This window comes from Salminus brasiliensis, chromosome 6, assembly GCF_030463535.1.
Source record: "Salminus brasiliensis chromosome 6, fSalBra1.hap2, whole genome shotgun sequence".
Taxonomy (NCBI): Eukaryota; Metazoa; Chordata; class Actinopteri; order Characiformes; family Bryconidae; genus Salminus; species Salminus brasiliensis.
The window spans coordinates 39,345,695-39,362,749 of record NC_132883.1 but is presented as its reverse complement, the minus strand read 5'-3'; the positions used below and the strand labels follow the sequence as shown (position 1 = coordinate 39,362,749).

Below are 17,055 nucleotides of genomic sequence, written 5' to 3'. Positions count from 1 at the left end.
AGCAGGGTTAAACAGACTGCGGGTGTGAGCAGTGAGCACTGGATAGGTTTGTTCTAATGAGTTTACCTTGCCAACTGTGAAGTCATGGGGCAATGTCCAATGTTCCTATCATCACTACAGTAAGATTCATCAGTAGGATTATAAATATAAATATAAGAGAAAAATATAAGATAAGATATATACAAGATAACCCTAGAAAGAAAACCCTTTAGACTAAAGCGCTGTCACTATGATCAGAGGATTGCTGGGTCCAATCCCGGTCATGCTCAAGCCATCAGCATTCGAGTCCCGAGAGAGCACAGTTGGCCTTGCTCTCTCCAGGGTGGGTAGATGGCGGTCTCTCACCACATTGCTTGGCTGTGGTGCGCTAGGCTGGTGCATTGGAGCCTCCCTCCAGGAGCGCTGGTTGCCCGGTGATGTTGCATCGGAGGCAATTCTAAAAATGAGTTGACTGTGCTCGTGTCAGAGGGGGCATGTTGGTCTTCGCCCTCACTAGTGTCGGGAGCCTCGCGTGCGTACAGTACATAAAGGCTGGGTAACTGGCGGTCCAAATTGGGGAGAAAATGTTTATGTAAATAAATGTATATATATATATATATATATATATATATATATATATATATAGCTAAAAATGTGCTGTTGTGCCTTTTTTGTCACCCGCATGGTGTGTTCTGTCCATGTAAGTTCCTTGGTGATGTGCAGACCCTCTCAACAGCGGTCCCATCAAACTCTCTCCTGTTTCTTCCACGACCAGCTCCTTGGTCTTGCTGACGTTAAGAGAAAGGTGGTTTTCCTGGCACCAACTCCGCTCTGTAAGCTTCCGCGTCATCTTTGGAGATCAGGCCCACGATTGTCATGTCATCAGCAAATTTAATGATGACATTGGAGCTGTGTCTGGCTGTGCAGTCATAGGTGTACAGGGAGTACAGGAGTGGGCTGAGCACACAGCCCTGGGGGGCTCCAGTGTTGAGGGTCAGTGAGGAGTATGTGATGCTGAAATCATTTATACAGAATTCAATGTATAAGTTATTCGAAAACTCATATGTAAGAAGAGCGAATCAAAATCTGTGTAGGATTTCTAACAACCTGCATGGAAGTTTAGCTGAACCAAGAGAGTTCCTTGCCCAGAAATCTTAATGGAAAAGTCATAAGTATGAAACTTTAACTGTAAACTCATCAGAAAACTCAACATTTGAAGTAGACTACAGAACATCTTTTGAGCCCTAGGCTTATTTTTCTGGTTTTAATTAATTAATGGAGAATTGATTATGAATATTTGATAGCAGTTTTACATATCTTGTGAAGTCCCAAAGGGTTCTGTTTTAGGGCCTATGAATGCCTATAATGTTAATGATAACAGTATTAAAACTGTACTTTCTTCCCTCCACCCATTCAGTTTTACCATTTCAACTGGCTGCAACACAACCCTAAAGGGTTTTCTTTCTAGGGTTATCTTATATATATATCTTATCTTATAGTTTTCTCTTATATTTATGATCTAACCTGATGGATTTTACCGTTTACAGTAGTGGTGATAGGAACATTGGACATTATCCCATCAGCTAAAGTTACACTCCACAAAATCCTTACTAATATGCTGCCTGAGACGTGTTTTACCGTAGTTTTCAAATTAGTTTTTGGCCTAAAACAAAAATATTGAAACATTCCAGATGGGAACTACACTATAAATGAATAGCTGAATTGAACTGGGGAATGTTTTTTCTTTCTTTCTCAGATTTAACACTATTTCACCATCCACTTTGCATATAAACTCTATAAAGACAGCGAAGGTTCACTCGTGGTTTTAGATAGTAACTAACATGGCTGTATTTGTGGACATTGTGCCTCCAGGCTCCATTCACCACCACCACTGTAAACAAATGTGAGGTGATGAGTGTAAATCTGTGATGCACCAATTGACATTAACTTACTCTGAAGGTCTTAATAGTTTATAGGTGCTGATCTCCTTCCACCTCCCTCTCAGTTCCATTACGACCCACCCTTCTTACGTCACCCTCTCTCTCTCTCTCTCTTACTCTCTGTGTGTCTCTCTCTCTCTCTTTTTCATCCCATTTTAATCACAGCTCTGTCTTACTACACTTATCTCAATGTCAGTAAAATCAATATCATTCCCAGTCCCCTCCACCTTAAGCTCTCTCTCTCTTTCTCTCTCTCTCTCTCTCTCTCTCTCTCTCTCTCTCTCTCTCTCTCTCTTTCTCTCTCTCTCTCTCTCTCTGTGGAACCTGTTAATGACTGGGACATTAACAGGTTCCACTTGCTGCTTGAGCACCACTTCCACACACCTAATTAAAAGACGGCCTGTGCCTTTGCTCCTTCGGTTCTGCCGAGTCGCACTCATAATTGATATGGCATGTGTGTATTAATTAAAGGAAGACGGTCTAACTAGGACACTGACGTCTCGGTCCTAGACCCCACTCGCTCAAGGCGAAAGACGATGAAAAGAAGAAGAAGGATGTGATGAATGGAGAGAGGGAGCAAGAGAGAGAGAGAGAGAGACATGGAATGATAGAGGGTTCCAGACATGCTGAGGAAGCATCAAATTTCATGAGCCACCAATTGTCTTTGTCTTTTATTTTTTTCGTACAGCTTTACGGCCTCCCCCTCCCCACCTCCGATAGCAAGGGCACGCCGTACCTCACGCTACTAAGCGCATACGTGAGCCCTCCCGGTGTTATTAATCTAGTTTATGCCCCATAGCTCTGCTTAGCATGGTCAGGCCTTTAAATTCTAATGTGGCAATATTCTCAGCTGAAGAATGATCTCGATAAGATTATATCACAAGCTTTTGTAGTGCCTGTGTAATACAAGGACAGCCCATCACTGTAATGAGGACGATGAATAGCAGCGTGGGGTGAATGACGGCAGCTTTTGCTCGCTTCTGGCATGCGCTTGGCAGTTCAGGGTCGCAGGTTTGCGGGTTGGCGACAGTGTAGTGACAGCAAGGTTAAACGGCCTGCAGCTTTGAGAGATCAGTACCAACTGAGTGCTGCATAGAGTTCAGCCTCCTACACTGTTAACAACGAAGGTTCTACTCGAGGATGGGCAATATGACCGTGTTCTATCGCATTGCGATATTTTGTTATCGTGATACACAGTATGCTTATCTGAGCATGTCATGGACATCATCAGTGCTTAAGTCCTTAGACCTTGTATGTAAGCCCTGCATTCCTGTCATAATTAACACTGTTTCAAACAGTTTCACAGGCCCTAAAATAGAGCCCTGTGGAACGCCACAAGATATGCTAAACTGAAGAATTCACAATAATAGTTTCTGCATTAGGATTAATGACTGAATAATAAACCTGCAACAAATTGTGAATTCAAATCATTGTACTAAGAATAGTTGTATAGTATAGTTTTTAAAATCTACCGCTATGGGTTCATTTTGTCTGCATGTCAGAAGATCACATTAAATATTCAGCTTGGAATGTTTATAGACAAATTGTCCTTCACGAACCTCTAATAGAGAACCTCTAAAAGTGAACCAATAGAAATTGGCTTATTGTAAAGCTTAGTAGACTTTAAAGAAAAATATCAGAAGGGTACTCGAAGTTTTAGTGTTGGAAAATTGTTCAGTCGTTGGCTTGTTAACCAAAATTAAATCTTGAGTCCTTGGGGTATGAATCTGAGTCAAATCTTGAGTCTTTGAAGTGTGAATCAGAGTATTTAGTCTTAAGCCTTAAGGTGTGAATTAAAATTGAGTCTTTGAGTCTGAATCTGAGAGCCTAAGCTCTTTGGGGTGTGGATCTGAGTCTTTGGGGTGTGAGTTCAGATTGTGTCTCAAATCTTTGGGTGTGTGAGTCCAGATTGTGTCTCAAATCTTTGGGGGTGTGAGTCCAGATTGTGTCTCAAATCTTTGGGGGTGTGAGTTCAGATTGTGTCTCAAATCTTTGGGGGTGTGAGTCCAGATTGTGTCTCAAATCTTTGGGGGTGTGAGTTCAGATTGTGTCTCAAATCTTTGGGTGTGTGAGTCCAGATTGTGTCTCACGTCTTTTGGGGTGTGAGTTCAGATTGTGTCTCAAATCTTTGGGTGTGTGAGTCCAGATTGTGTCTCACGTCTTTTGGGGTGTGAGTTCAGATTGTGTCTCATGTCTTTTGGGGTGTGAGTTCAGATCGTGTCTTGCGTCTTTGGGGTGTAAATCAGAGTCTTGAGTCTCGAGTCTTTGGGGTATGAATCCAGAGTCAGGTCTTAAATCTTTGTGGTGTGAAATAAATGAGCCTTGAGTGTTTTGGATGTTAATGCGAGATGAATTTTAAGTTCTAAGTCAAGCCTAAGCTCTTTGGGGTGTGGATCCGAGTCTTTGGGGGGTGAATCTGAGTCAAGTCTTGACTGTTTTTGAAGTGAGTCCAAGTCGAGTCTTTTGGCAGTGAAGGACTGAGGTCTTGCATTGTGCCACTCTAGAGGTGTAAAATTACACAACATGAAACACAGTTCTGAGTACATTTATCAAGCTAGAGCAGCACAACTATCTAACTGCCTGCTTGTCCAGAGACAGGAAATCAAAAGTTGAAATTCAGTCAACACCACAGCCCCCCATGGTCAAAAATCTGAGAATAGGTAGCCCCCCCATGTGATAGGGGGAGTTCTAATCTGCAGATGGTAACTAACTCTGCCTATAGTGTGTATACTGATAATAATCCTGGATTTGTTTTTCCCACAGAGAGACACAAAAGGGCAGTTTCTGCTGGACCATGTGTGCAACCACTACAGTCTGCTGGAGAAAGACTACTTTGGCATCAGATATGTGGACCCAGAGAAGCAAAGGGTATAAAACACACACACACACACAAACATATCTTACACATCCTGTGTGCTCATAAGTCCAAATCCCAGCAAGGGCTTAGCGCTCCATTGTCAAAAGCCTAATGTGATAGGGGGAATTCTAACCTGCAGCTGGGAATAAACAGTAAACAAATGGAGGGGGAGGAGCCTAAGACTAACATCTTACACAATATGTAGTTGTTTCAGCTGCTGCTCATTTACTGCTCGTTTTTATGGCTCAACTCAATATGTAATGTTGACCAAACTCAGATGCAGACCTTTAAAAAAATGTGAGTTGGGTAGTAAGTTGAGTTAGCTTTAAAGACACACTCTGTAATCACTTACTGCATCATTTTAAGTTTGTCTGCCTTTAGAATTTGGCTACAGTGAATATACACTGTATATCTGTGAGCAGCATATCCACTTACTGTACTTGCTGTAGCCATGCAGACACTGATAGCACCTTGTCTGTTGTAATTAGTTTGTTGTACAGTAAACACCATTAGGACGACGTCACCGCTGTGAGTTTTTAATGAGCCTGAGAATCCCTGTAGGAAAACATCTAATGGAGTTTACAGCGTGAGTCTTTAGAGGCCTTGCTATGCTCTCAAGCCGCAGCGCCCCCCCGCCCCAAACCTCACATCAGCTCCCCTTAACCATTTTGAAAGTTCTGTGTAAAGTTACCATGACAACCATCCATCCCTACGTTTGTACTTCGCTGTTTGTACGACAGTGTTTCCTCAGTCAGGCAGAAAATCTCTCAGCGGCGAGCTGAATAATTTACATCCATTTATGTTGTAATATTAATGCGCTTATGCATCAGAAGAGACCAGAGCAGTAGTATTGTATCTGGCAGCGATGCAACCAAAAAACACAGGTTTGAGGTTCTGTACTTCATGTGGTGACACATGCTCCGTTTTTCATTCTGTCCATGTTCTCTTTTTGCCTTTTCTCTATTACACAGCACTGGCTGGACCCTAGCAAAGCTGTCGTCAAGCAGATGAAATGTAAGTTTGTGCAAACAAATTTAATACGCAGTGTAATGTGAGAAAGTACATGTAATATATGAATGTACACCATACAGAATTTAATATATAGCCTTAAAGAATGTAGTACATACACAGTGCAATAAAGTATTCGACTAGAATGTAGTACGCATTGTTCAGCAAGAATACAGCACACAGTGTAATATAATGTAGAACAGTGCAACAGAACATAGTACACAATACAATAGAATGTAGTACGCAGTGTAACAGAATCTATTCTATAGAGCGGTGCAATGTAGTGCAGTGCAACAGCATAAAGCACACAATATATAGTATACTGTACAATAGATTGTAGTACAGGGTCTAACCGAATATATCGCACAGCATAATAGACTGTAGTACATAGAACAGTAGAATGTAATCATAGCGCAATAAAATACAGGACACACCGTATAACAGAGCATAGTACACACCAGAGTAGTACACAGTGGAATAGCATGTAGTACACAGACCAGTACAATGTAATGCACAGTGTAGCATAATGTAGTACAGAACAATAGTATACAATACACTATGCAATTGATTGTAGTACACAGTAGAATAGCATGTAGTATATAGGGCAACAGAATATAATACATGGTAATTTACAATATACACAGCCTAATAGAATGTATTACACGGTATGTATTACACAGAGCAGTATAAAGTAGTACACAGCCAAGTAGAATGTAGTACACAGTGTAATAGAATGTAGTAATAAGAGCAATAGAATGTAACACACATTGTAGTAGAATGTAGTGCATCGCAGTACAGAATGAAGTACAGTGTTCAGAAATAGTATAGTACACAGTGTAATATAATGTAGTTTAGTGTATATTGTAGTACACAGTGGAATAGGATGTAGTACATAGAGCACTAGTATCAGTACACCATGCAGTAGATTGTAGTACACAGTATGCATTATATAGAGCAGTATAAAGTTGTACACGGCCCAATAGAATGTAGTACACAGTGTAATAGGACATAGTACACAGTGTAATAGAATGTAGTACACAGTGGAATAGCATGTAGTATATAGAGCAATAAAATGGAAAACACAATGCAATAGAATATAGTACACTTTCACATAGTGAAATAGAATGTAGTACACAGAATATATTACACAGAGCAGTGTAATGTAGTACACAGAGCAATAGGATGTACTACACAGTGCAATATAGTAAAGTACACTGTGCAGTATAGTGAAATAGAACACAGCTCACAGTGTAATAGAAAGCAGAATGGAGTGCTTCTCAAATCTGAGCTTACACTGCAGATGCATATCATATGCATGTCATAATTATCCTTTTATGCTGTAGTTAGGATAATCGAATTTTCCATCTTTCACTAAATGATTAGGAAGCAGTGTGGGATGGAGAGAGGAAGACTGAGAGCATCAGTGGCTGAGAATGATGGAGGGATTAATGGAGGGTGGGGGCGGGGCAGAGCTATAGTACAATGGTGTAGCACAACCTTACACAGTAAGGCTGTGTACACAGCCTAATCACCAGTAGTAGACCATGTTATTAAATGCAGTACATGCATACATGTTGTAGTACACATCCTATTAGAATATAGTACACAAACACACAGTGCCTGTGAATGTAGTATGCAGAATAATCAAAGCTAAAACAGTGAAATAGTATATAGTACATTATGCAGCAGCATATAGTGCACAAATCAATAGAGCATAGATTGTAGTACACTATGCAATAACATACAGTAGATAGTATGTTAGAATGTAGTACACTGTAACATAATATAGTATACAACATGATATAAAGTAGCACAGTGTAGTAGCAGAATGTAGTACACAGAGAAATAGCATATAGAATGTTGTAGAGAGTGAAAAATGTAGTACACAGGGCAATAGAATATTTATATATTTATACAGTATAATAGAATGTAGAATGTACTATGTAGAGTTGTAGAATATATCATGCAGTATGCATTGTAATAGAATGTAGTACACAGAGTAATAGAATACAGACTGCAGTATGCATTGTAATAGAATATAAAATGTAGTATGCAGTGTAATAGAATACAGACTGCAGTATGCATTGTAATAGAATATAAATTGCAGTATGCGGTGTAATAGAATGCGGTGCACTATGTAACAAAATATAGTACACAGAGTAATAGAATGCAGTGTAATAGAATGTAGTATGCAGTGTAACAGAAAACAGTGTGTATATATATATATATATATATATATATATATATATATATATATACAGTATAGTACACTATAGCAGAATATAGTACACGCCTCATAATCTAATCACTCATCTCTCATTAAATGTAAACGATTAGAAAGCAGTGTGGGATGGAGAGTGGGGGAGAGTTCGAGGAGAGATGGATGGAGGTGGGGGGGGGGCAGAGACATAGCTTAATTTACGGCATTCTGTGAGTAAGGGTAAGGGGCTTTATTAAGAGCCAAAGACAGGTGAGTGAGGAAGACATGAATGTGTGCATTAATGTGTGTGTTGTTGTGTGCAAGCTGCGCTGGCGACCTGTTGAGGTAACGTTGATGAAATCAGTGTCTTGGCTGAGTGGAAGAACTGCTGTGGTTCTCTTTCAGCCTCTCTTTCAAAACTTTCTCCACCGAAGGGCTTTTCTTCATCTGTTTATGACAGACTTGGATTAATATAATCATCTTAGTCTCACATTATGCTCGGTCATGCCCCCACTTATTGCTCTCAGCATAATCTGTCTCACTTCTATTGGCTTATATTCAATGTTCCCTCTCTCTCTCTCTCTCTCTCTCTCTCTCTCTCTCAATGTCTTTCTCTGTCTCTCTCTCTCTCTCAGGTCAGCAGCCCTACACTATGTGCTTTCGGGTGAAGTTCTATCCCCAGGAGCCCATTAAGATCAAGGAAGAACTGACAAGGTGACACAGAAGAAACATTAAGACAACGTTGAACAAACATTGGCACAGTGCACAAAATAAAAAGTCCTACAAAAGGTTCTTTGAGCGATACCATAGTAGAACCATGTTTGAGTCCATAAAGAACTAGTTTTGCAGTTAAAAGGGCCTTCACACTCATACAACAAATGTGGTTCCAAAGTGGGTGGTTGAGCGATCTCATAGAAGAACATTTTTGGTTCCATGAAGAACCATTTTTGTAATTAAAGATTGTGAAGAACTTTTATTGCTTTTGCAAGGTTCCTCAAACTCACTTATCTCTATTACAAACACGGTTGTTTATGAAAGTGATTCTTTGAGCGATGCCATGGAAGAACCACATTTGGTTCCACGAAGAAACACTCAGATGTGTGAGTGTGTTGAACCGTGAAAAATCAAATCGTAAGGTTCTTCACACACATGCATCTCTATCATGAACATGGTTCTTTATAGAGCCAAAAGTGGTTCTTCTGTGGCATCACTCAAAGAACCTTATTGAGCACCTTTATATTTTTGTTAAGGGTATCAATTCAGAAGTGACCACTGTTGAAGTGAAGCCTAGTGTTGTGAGTTTGTTGTTGTTGAGTCGAGTTTGGGTCAAGACCAAGACCAAGCCCAGGACACATTGACTTAAGACTGAGACTTTTAGCGGTCGAGACAAGTCTCCTTTATAAACGAGTGCTGGAATTTTACTGTAGATATTAAATCATTTGGCTTTATCCTCTGTCCCAGTTTTGAGAGATAAGCCTTGGAAATTCAGAATCAGACAATGCAATGCAATGCTCCTTCTTTCATTATTATAATAATAACATTTTTATTTATATACTTTACAACTGAAACAGCTTAACATGCTTGACATATCTGAAAAAATATCACATATAATATTTATTTAGGAACAAATCCAGTGCAGAAAGACATATCTACAGACATTTTAAGGATGCGCTGTATGTTGTGGGAAACAGTAAGCTTTTCAGATCCTCTCCTGAAGATGAGAATCTTTTGTAAAAACTGTAAAGAGCGCATCTACCTTCGATTTCACGTCAGTTTTGTCAAGTCAAATTTAACTGTTGTCGTCACAAAGCAGCTTTACATAATTAGTAATTAGTGAAAGACAGAGATAAAAAAAGAAATAATGTAAGACATGAAGGATCAAAGACCCCCAGTGAGCAAGCCAACGGCAACAGATATTGATATTGTCCAGCTGTGTGGATACATTGGAAGAAGTTTTACATTGGCTTTGAGTGTGGTTTAGAAAGTCAGGATTTTCCATTTTTTTAGACATTCCACTAATTCATAGATACATAAATAACTTTTTAAGGTTTTTACGCAGATGTTGACATTCACCATTGTTATGCTTATTTGGGATTTGGTCAGTTCATGAGAACAATGGGATCCATCATTACAAGAGCAGAGCTGTAGACAATTCTGCGGGTTAAAGACCTGAAACATAAACTTGAATCTGACATAGACTTCTTGTTGGGAGTTTCCTCAAGAACAAATCTAAGAATCTTCTCAGGAAGATATTGATGAATGAGGCCCAAATTGTTCTCTATGGAACCAAGAAAGGTTCTTCTGTGGCATCGTTAAAGAACCTTTTCAAGCACCCTGATTTTGAGGAGCGCAGCACTGTGATTTTAGCGCTCTGAAATTTGACAGTCCAGTGCTGTATATTTACAGTGGTTTACTGCCAGCTAATTCATTTGGTTCTTCCACACATCTGCTCTTAGAACTGCGATCAATAGCTGAGAGAAAAGGGATGAAACGAGAGCCTTCATTCACAACGTCTGAGTGTCTCGTTCTTGTGCTTTGTGGGTGATCTTGGCAGGATGAAAAACAAGCGTTGATTCGATCTCAGTAACCCTCCAGCACACACACACACACACACACACATTGTTAGTGTGACTACATCATTAACACAGCTCTCTCTCTAGTGCGGTTTTTGATGTGTGCTCACCATCTGAGCTGTGAAGATACATATTCCTTCTACCTTCTGCTCTCTCTCTCTCTCTCTCTCTCTCCCTCTTTTCCTCTGTGTGTCTGGACAAGCTGAGGGTCTAGTAGTGCCGGTCAGAGAGTAGTGTGTGTGTGTGTGTGTCGGTGTGCAGGTTTCTGGGTGGAAGTTTAAGTGTTGGACATGCTGTAAAGCAGTTAGAGGAGCATTAGTGTGGCTGAGGCTAAGATGCTTCCTTTTGAAAGCCCGTGAGACACACAAAACAACTCTGCGCCTCTTTCCTTCTCCTCAATATTTGATTTGAGGAAAGAGCAGGAGAACGGTGCAGGAACTAGGAGGTATAAAAAGAAAAAGTCTGCAGTGCAGATGGACGTCATGCTGCATACGGTGTAGGACAATGTGTGTGGTCCAATGTTGTGGATAGCAATTCTTGATTGATGTTTCTTGATCATGGTTTTTGAGCCACGGATCGGATCATTTTTCACATCTGAAAATAATTTATAAAATAAAACTTTTATTTTGACACGGCCTGTTTGTTTGTTTATATTAGTGACTTTTATTTTGTCAAAAGTATTGGATGGAGCAGCATCCATCATTCCAGAGAACACAGTTCCACTACTCCACAGCTGGATTCTGGGGGGCTTTCTACCCCTCTAGCCCACGCCTGGCCAATAGGCTAATGCTTATCTGCTCTTGTCCTCAAAAGTCCTTTTGTATTGGCAGCATGTTTGTATGCATTTGCACATCTGTGTCAGCAATAGGTGCAACTTAAAAGCAGCTGAATGCGTTCATTAGAAGAGGTGTCCGCAAACATTTGGACACAAATGTAACACGTAGCGCGAAATCAGAGTCAACAATGCTCATCATGTCTTTTCCCCCCATGGGGCCAAGGACACGTCACCATGGTAACAGATTCCTGGGGTAGAGTTCTCATGGCAACCGCTCTTTACGTTAGACCTGGTCACTATGGAAGCTGCACTGTAAGCTGGAATAGTAACGTTTTTTTCTTTATCCGTCACTCTCTTCCTCTGTTAGATACCTGTTGTACCTGCAGCTGAAGAGAGATCTGTACCACGGCAGACTCCTGTGTCCGTTTGCTGACGCTGCTTACCTTGGAGCCTGCATAGTCCAAGGTAATGCTGCAATATTGCTTCAAGATTTCTGAAGTGTAGACCATTAGCCCAAAATGCTTATCTGACTAGGAATGAATGACATGACCTCATCCATCAATGCTGGATGGAAGGGTTCAAAAAAAGGCATCCTGTTAAATAGCTCATACACTGTAGCATCACATTTCAGAGCCTATTTCACAGCTAAGGCAATGAAACGGGGACGTGAGCTCTTTAGTTAGCTGCTTGTTGCACTCAGATGTTGAAATGTTGATGTCTACCCTAACCTGTAGGTTATAGAGGGTATGCACGTGACGTTACAGGTGGCGGGAGTCACTGCAGCCATGCCCACTAAGTGGCAGCGATAGCGTACAGTGTGAGGGCCGCTGACCTAAAGAACAGCAACCCAGGCACGTCTGAAACGTCTGAAAGCTTACTGTTTGATAAAGTCACACTCTGTAAACAGGTGAGAAAAAAAAATTAAGCCCACTGTAGTTGCGTATTTAGCGACATGCTAAGCAAAACCAAATGAGCCAGTCAAGTAAATGTACCTGAAAACACTCCTAAGACCATTCCCTCAACTTTGTGCTCTAGACATATGTGATTTGAGCCTCAGTTAGCTGGACGTTCGTGGCTACTCATCACTGTCCATTGACCACTGGTTGGTTCTTTAGTAATTTGGATGGATGGCTGTCGAGTCTAACTGTCTAACTTTAGCAGATAATAGCTTGTTCATTTCTAGTTTGGCCGTTTCATTAATAAATGCTGCAGCCATGTTGCAGAATGTTTTGCCATGTCCGACTAAAGGGGGCGTGTTTCTGCGGGAACGTGGTGTCATTGCATTTCCTTTATAGCTTCCCTAAATGTATATTACAAAGAGTTACATGCTTCCAATGCCCATGTTATAAGTAGGAAATGTCTTTGTACCGCTGCATTAGCAGTACATATAGGCTTTTAATTTTAAAACAAATGAAGCCATTTCTGCATTAAATGTTGTTTTATGCAGCAAAACTAGTGCTGTTCGCAGACTGCTACTGTGCCTCTGAATGAAATGCTGACCTTTTACGAAGGCCATGTGTAAAATGTATGATGGCTCACAGGAGCTGAGAAGATTTAGCTGGGTTAGCTTTTAGCCTTTCCCCCCCAAGATAAGCCTATACCTTCTCTTCTCTTCGTGGTTGGTGTGGCGCAACAGATAACACCACCACCTACCATTACGTTACAACAACACCATGTGGGAGACCAGGGTTCGATTCCCGGTCTGGGTGACTATGCTGCGCTACACCAATAAGAGTCCCTGGGCAAGACTCCTAACACTACATTGGCCCACCTCTGTAATACGAGTCACCTTGTAAGTCGCTCTGGATAAGAGCGTCTGCTAAATGCCGTAAATGTAAATGTCTTCTGATGTGAGTTTTAGCTCCAGTTTGGTCCAGCTGAGGTTGTCCATTTTGTTTTTCGAGGGAGGGGATGTTGGAGTGAAGAGAAGATGCTAGGATTTAGTGCGAATATGTGCTCGCTTCCCCCAGTTTCCACTTTATTACTTGCCAGGTTTGCGCTCCCCTTCTGCCTGATTCCTGAAGCGACTCGTGTTCCCATAACTAGCAGAATCTGAAGGTAATGTGTTGCTGGCCAGTGTTACAAGGATCAGCAACACCATGTTCATAACGAATCTTTTGAAAGAGAAGGAGGTTAAACCCCACTGGTCCATTTATTTCAGCCGTCCTTCCAAAGACTTAACCTTCCCCTTTAATATAATACTGAGGCAACATCTGAATGTGACATTTAGCGAACCATTACTGGGTTTGTGAGTCATGTCCGAGCTAACACAAATATCTTCCTCTTATGCCGTGTAGTGTGCTAGTGCAGAGAGTTCTAAAGGCCGCAACACTGCTATCTTTAGCTGTGCTCCTCCATGGTAATTACCCACATTCCAGAAAGGATGTAGCACATAACAGCATCAAAAAAAGACATTACAGTTTCACCTTGTAGAGAAATGAGTAAATGCTAAATGTAGGCTGGACTGAAACAGCGCTGGGGTCCTTCTGAACCTGTTATGCACTTTCATTTTCAGCTGAGCTCGGGGATTATGATGCAGACGAACACCCATCTGACTACATCAGCGACTTTAAACTCTTCCCCAAGCAGAGCCTCAAACTGGAGCGCAAGATCATGGAGATCCATCAGAATGAGCTGAGGTGAGGGCACCAGTGGAGGAACACTGGAATTCTGGTGGCATTTATTTAAAGATGAATTTCTGCCCAATTAATTAGTTAAGAAGTTAACATTCAGAACCGTTCAACCCCCGAAACATTAGTAAATGGGGTGCAACTACAACTGCTTCAGTACTGTGTAAGATGTCTAGTCTGTAGTTCCTCCCCCTCAATTTGTTTACTGTTTATTCCCATCTGCAGATTAGAACTCTCCCTATCACATGGGCTGAGGCCTCCCTATACTCTGACTCTTGAGCATGGAGGGCTGTGGTGTTGACGGTTGACATATCATCTCCTGTCTTGACAAGCAGGCAGTTAGACGGTTGGGCCACTCTAAAGCTGTGAAACCTTGTATAGAAAGCACTGTGTTTTTACTCAGAACTGTAGAGTTTTAAGTACAGACATTTTACTGCTATGGGGTGGCCCTACAGTCTAACTGCTGCTCAGCAAAGTATGAGGAGATCAAGTTCAAATCCCAGCAAGGGCTCAGCTTTTTATTGTCAAAAGCCTCACAGTCTGGGGACATCATGTGATAGTGGAACTACAACTTGCAGATTATAGTAAATAGGAAGCCATAGACTAAACCTTTTGCTCAATATTTAATCAATTTTAGCTGCAGCTCATTTACGAATGCTTTTGATAGTCAACTCAATATGTTTTGTTGGTCAAACTGAGATGCAAAACTAAAAAAGAACTTGATGAACTAAACTAAATTGATTTAATTGATAAAATGCCAAAATTGCCGTTTTAGTTGCTATCTAAAATGACCAGCAAACCTACACATATTCTATGTGGAACAAACCGGACCGCACATACATTTTCCCTCAGATTTGGTGAGGTTTTCCCATAAGATACATGAGAAAAATATAATTCCTCATGTTCTACTATTACTTCAGAAGGGTTGTGGACTTACGTGTTAACCAAGTGGTCGGTTATGCTGTTGTTCTTTTACTATGCCTATCTGTAGGGGTCAGTGTCCAGCCCTGGCCGAACTGAACCTGCTCCAAAGAGCTCACACGCTGGACACGTATGGGGTTGACCCGCATCCCTGCAAGGTACAGACTGCATTTGATTCCACGCTGCCATCTCCATATCACCTTTGTTTTTCATGTGACCTTGACTAAGAGGGGACAGTGAACTACACATGTAGCAGTGGAACTGGGGCAACACCTATATATGTATCTCTTTTTTTGGTGTGGTGGTGGTGGGAGCAAAGGGTTGTCATTGATGGATGGAGCAAAGGGTGGCTGATAAACTGTGTAGTGCGTGTAGTTATACATTAAGTGCAGTCAGAAAACTAACACCTTTTTTGCTGTTACCTTTGGGTTCTTTCCCACCTCTTGCTTCTGTTCTTAGAGTGCTCGTAGCAGGACGCCCAACTCCTAGGAAGAATAGCAATAGTCCTAAATTTGATCTAAGCTGAGGACCGAGTGTACACCAAAATCTTCAGCAATATATCTGTAGCCTTTTCCAGCGTCATGCTTTTTGTAAACATGTCTTCTGAGGCCTTCAAAAGTTATGTTACACACGCCAATTAGCTCTTGGAGAAATCGTTGTCGGAGAGGTTCACTTACTTTTTCTAGCCTGCACTGTGGATTGTTTACACAATGGGTTCATCATTTATTTGTCCAACAAAGAAGTTGACCATTGTCTTCACTTCTCCCTCACTTCTCATGTAATAAACATCTGGAGCTTCCCTCAATATGACATTGAAGATCCCCCCCAAAGAGAAATGGCGAGACCAAGTGGACGAGGGCATGTTGAAACCAGTATTGAAACAGGCCGTGTGCCGAAAATGCATTTCCATGTGAGGCTGTGGCCTTGTTTCACACGTTGCCTGAGTGCATCAGGATCAATGTGTTGGGCTATACTGGTGATGCAACAGTGTGTGTTCTGTATCCTGATAGTGCCTCTGCTCTCTGGAATAGGCTTAACAACATCATATCAATCTGAGAGTGATCTCAGAGTGCTCAGTGCTTACAGCTGGTGGCAAGGCAGATCTTGCAGGTTTTATTTGGGCCAAGCTAACTTTCAGCTTAGACCTCAGTGCCTGGGATCTGCTACTTAATTGGAGTCCCGACAGAAGCTAGGGGGCTTATTGCTTATCGGTGAGGTTGGGCTGAACTGGGCAGAGTGTTACACAGACTAATTACGGAGTCATTTCAGAGATAAAGTAGTAGCTATTGGAAACCACATGGGCCCAGATTTCCCAGAGGTGTATGCCCATAAACGTGAAATAATTGTTAGCATCATGAAGGCCACTTCTTCTGTGAAACCACAGTTAATTTACTTTTCTGTAGCTTATTTGCATTGCATTTTATTGTACTGCGCTTTGAAGGTTGTTGGTTTTGAACTCATGTTGTCTTATGGGTAGAGTACCTATGGTTGCATTCCCAAAGCTGTACATTCCCTCAGCTCTTTATTTGATAACTAAAAAAAAAAATGGTAAGGCTATAGGGCTGCACCTAAAGATCCTTTTTTTATAGATTAAGGTTTTTGTGTGCTCTATTAAAATAATCTAACCATAATAATGAGCAAAAAATATATATTTCTCCTGATATTTTAATTTTAATGTAATCTTTTCTTAAAAACCCATAATATGCCTTTACCTGAAATAGAGCATCAGATTTTTTTTTACATGGAGTCATGAATAACTACATTTTGGGAGGAGGAACATGGTCGAAGCCTCTCCTCCCTAAATTAATGTCTTAGAAATTCGGCCTCTACCTTGTTCATGTGTCCATCTGCCTTTTAACCCTGCAATCTATTGTTCCTGGCTCCACATAATGGGGGGGGGCTTCCTACCACACAGCAGATGTCACCTAAAAATCCAGCCCAAAAGCCCTCTGAATCCCCCCCCCCCCCCCCTCTCTTACAGCCTTCTCCCGAATCATCGTTAGCCAAATGCATGGTCTGAACTAGCCGACTCCAAACTCCAAACTTGACTCCTAAACTGATTTACCAGTTTTACCAAACTTTACCAATAGACCAGCTAGTCCATCAGACTCATGATCAAATGAAAACATACACTATAATGGTCAAGAGCTAAACTGGTTTAGTAGCACAGAG

At 41.2% G+C, this 17,055-nt stretch overlaps 1 protein-coding gene across 1 annotated transcript in view; it reads left to right on the top strand.

Moving 5' to 3' along the window:
• The window catches only part of frmd3 (FERM domain containing 3), a 57,508-nt gene that overhangs the window by 18,322 nt on the left and 22,131 nt on the right, over window positions 1–17,055 (top strand). Inside the window, exons 2-7 of the mRNA XM_072681078.1 lie at window positions 4,683–4,787; window positions 5,748–5,790; window positions 8,620–8,698; window positions 11,700–11,797; window positions 13,848–13,971; window positions 14,954–15,041. Coding sequence (XP_072537179.1) covers window positions 4,683–4,787; window positions 5,748–5,790; window positions 8,620–8,698; window positions 11,700–11,797; window positions 13,848–13,971; window positions 14,954–15,041 — 537 coding nt within the window. The remainder of the gene's footprint in view (window positions 1–4,682; window positions 4,788–5,747; window positions 5,791–8,619; window positions 8,699–11,699; window positions 11,798–13,847; window positions 13,972–14,953; window positions 15,042–17,055) is intronic.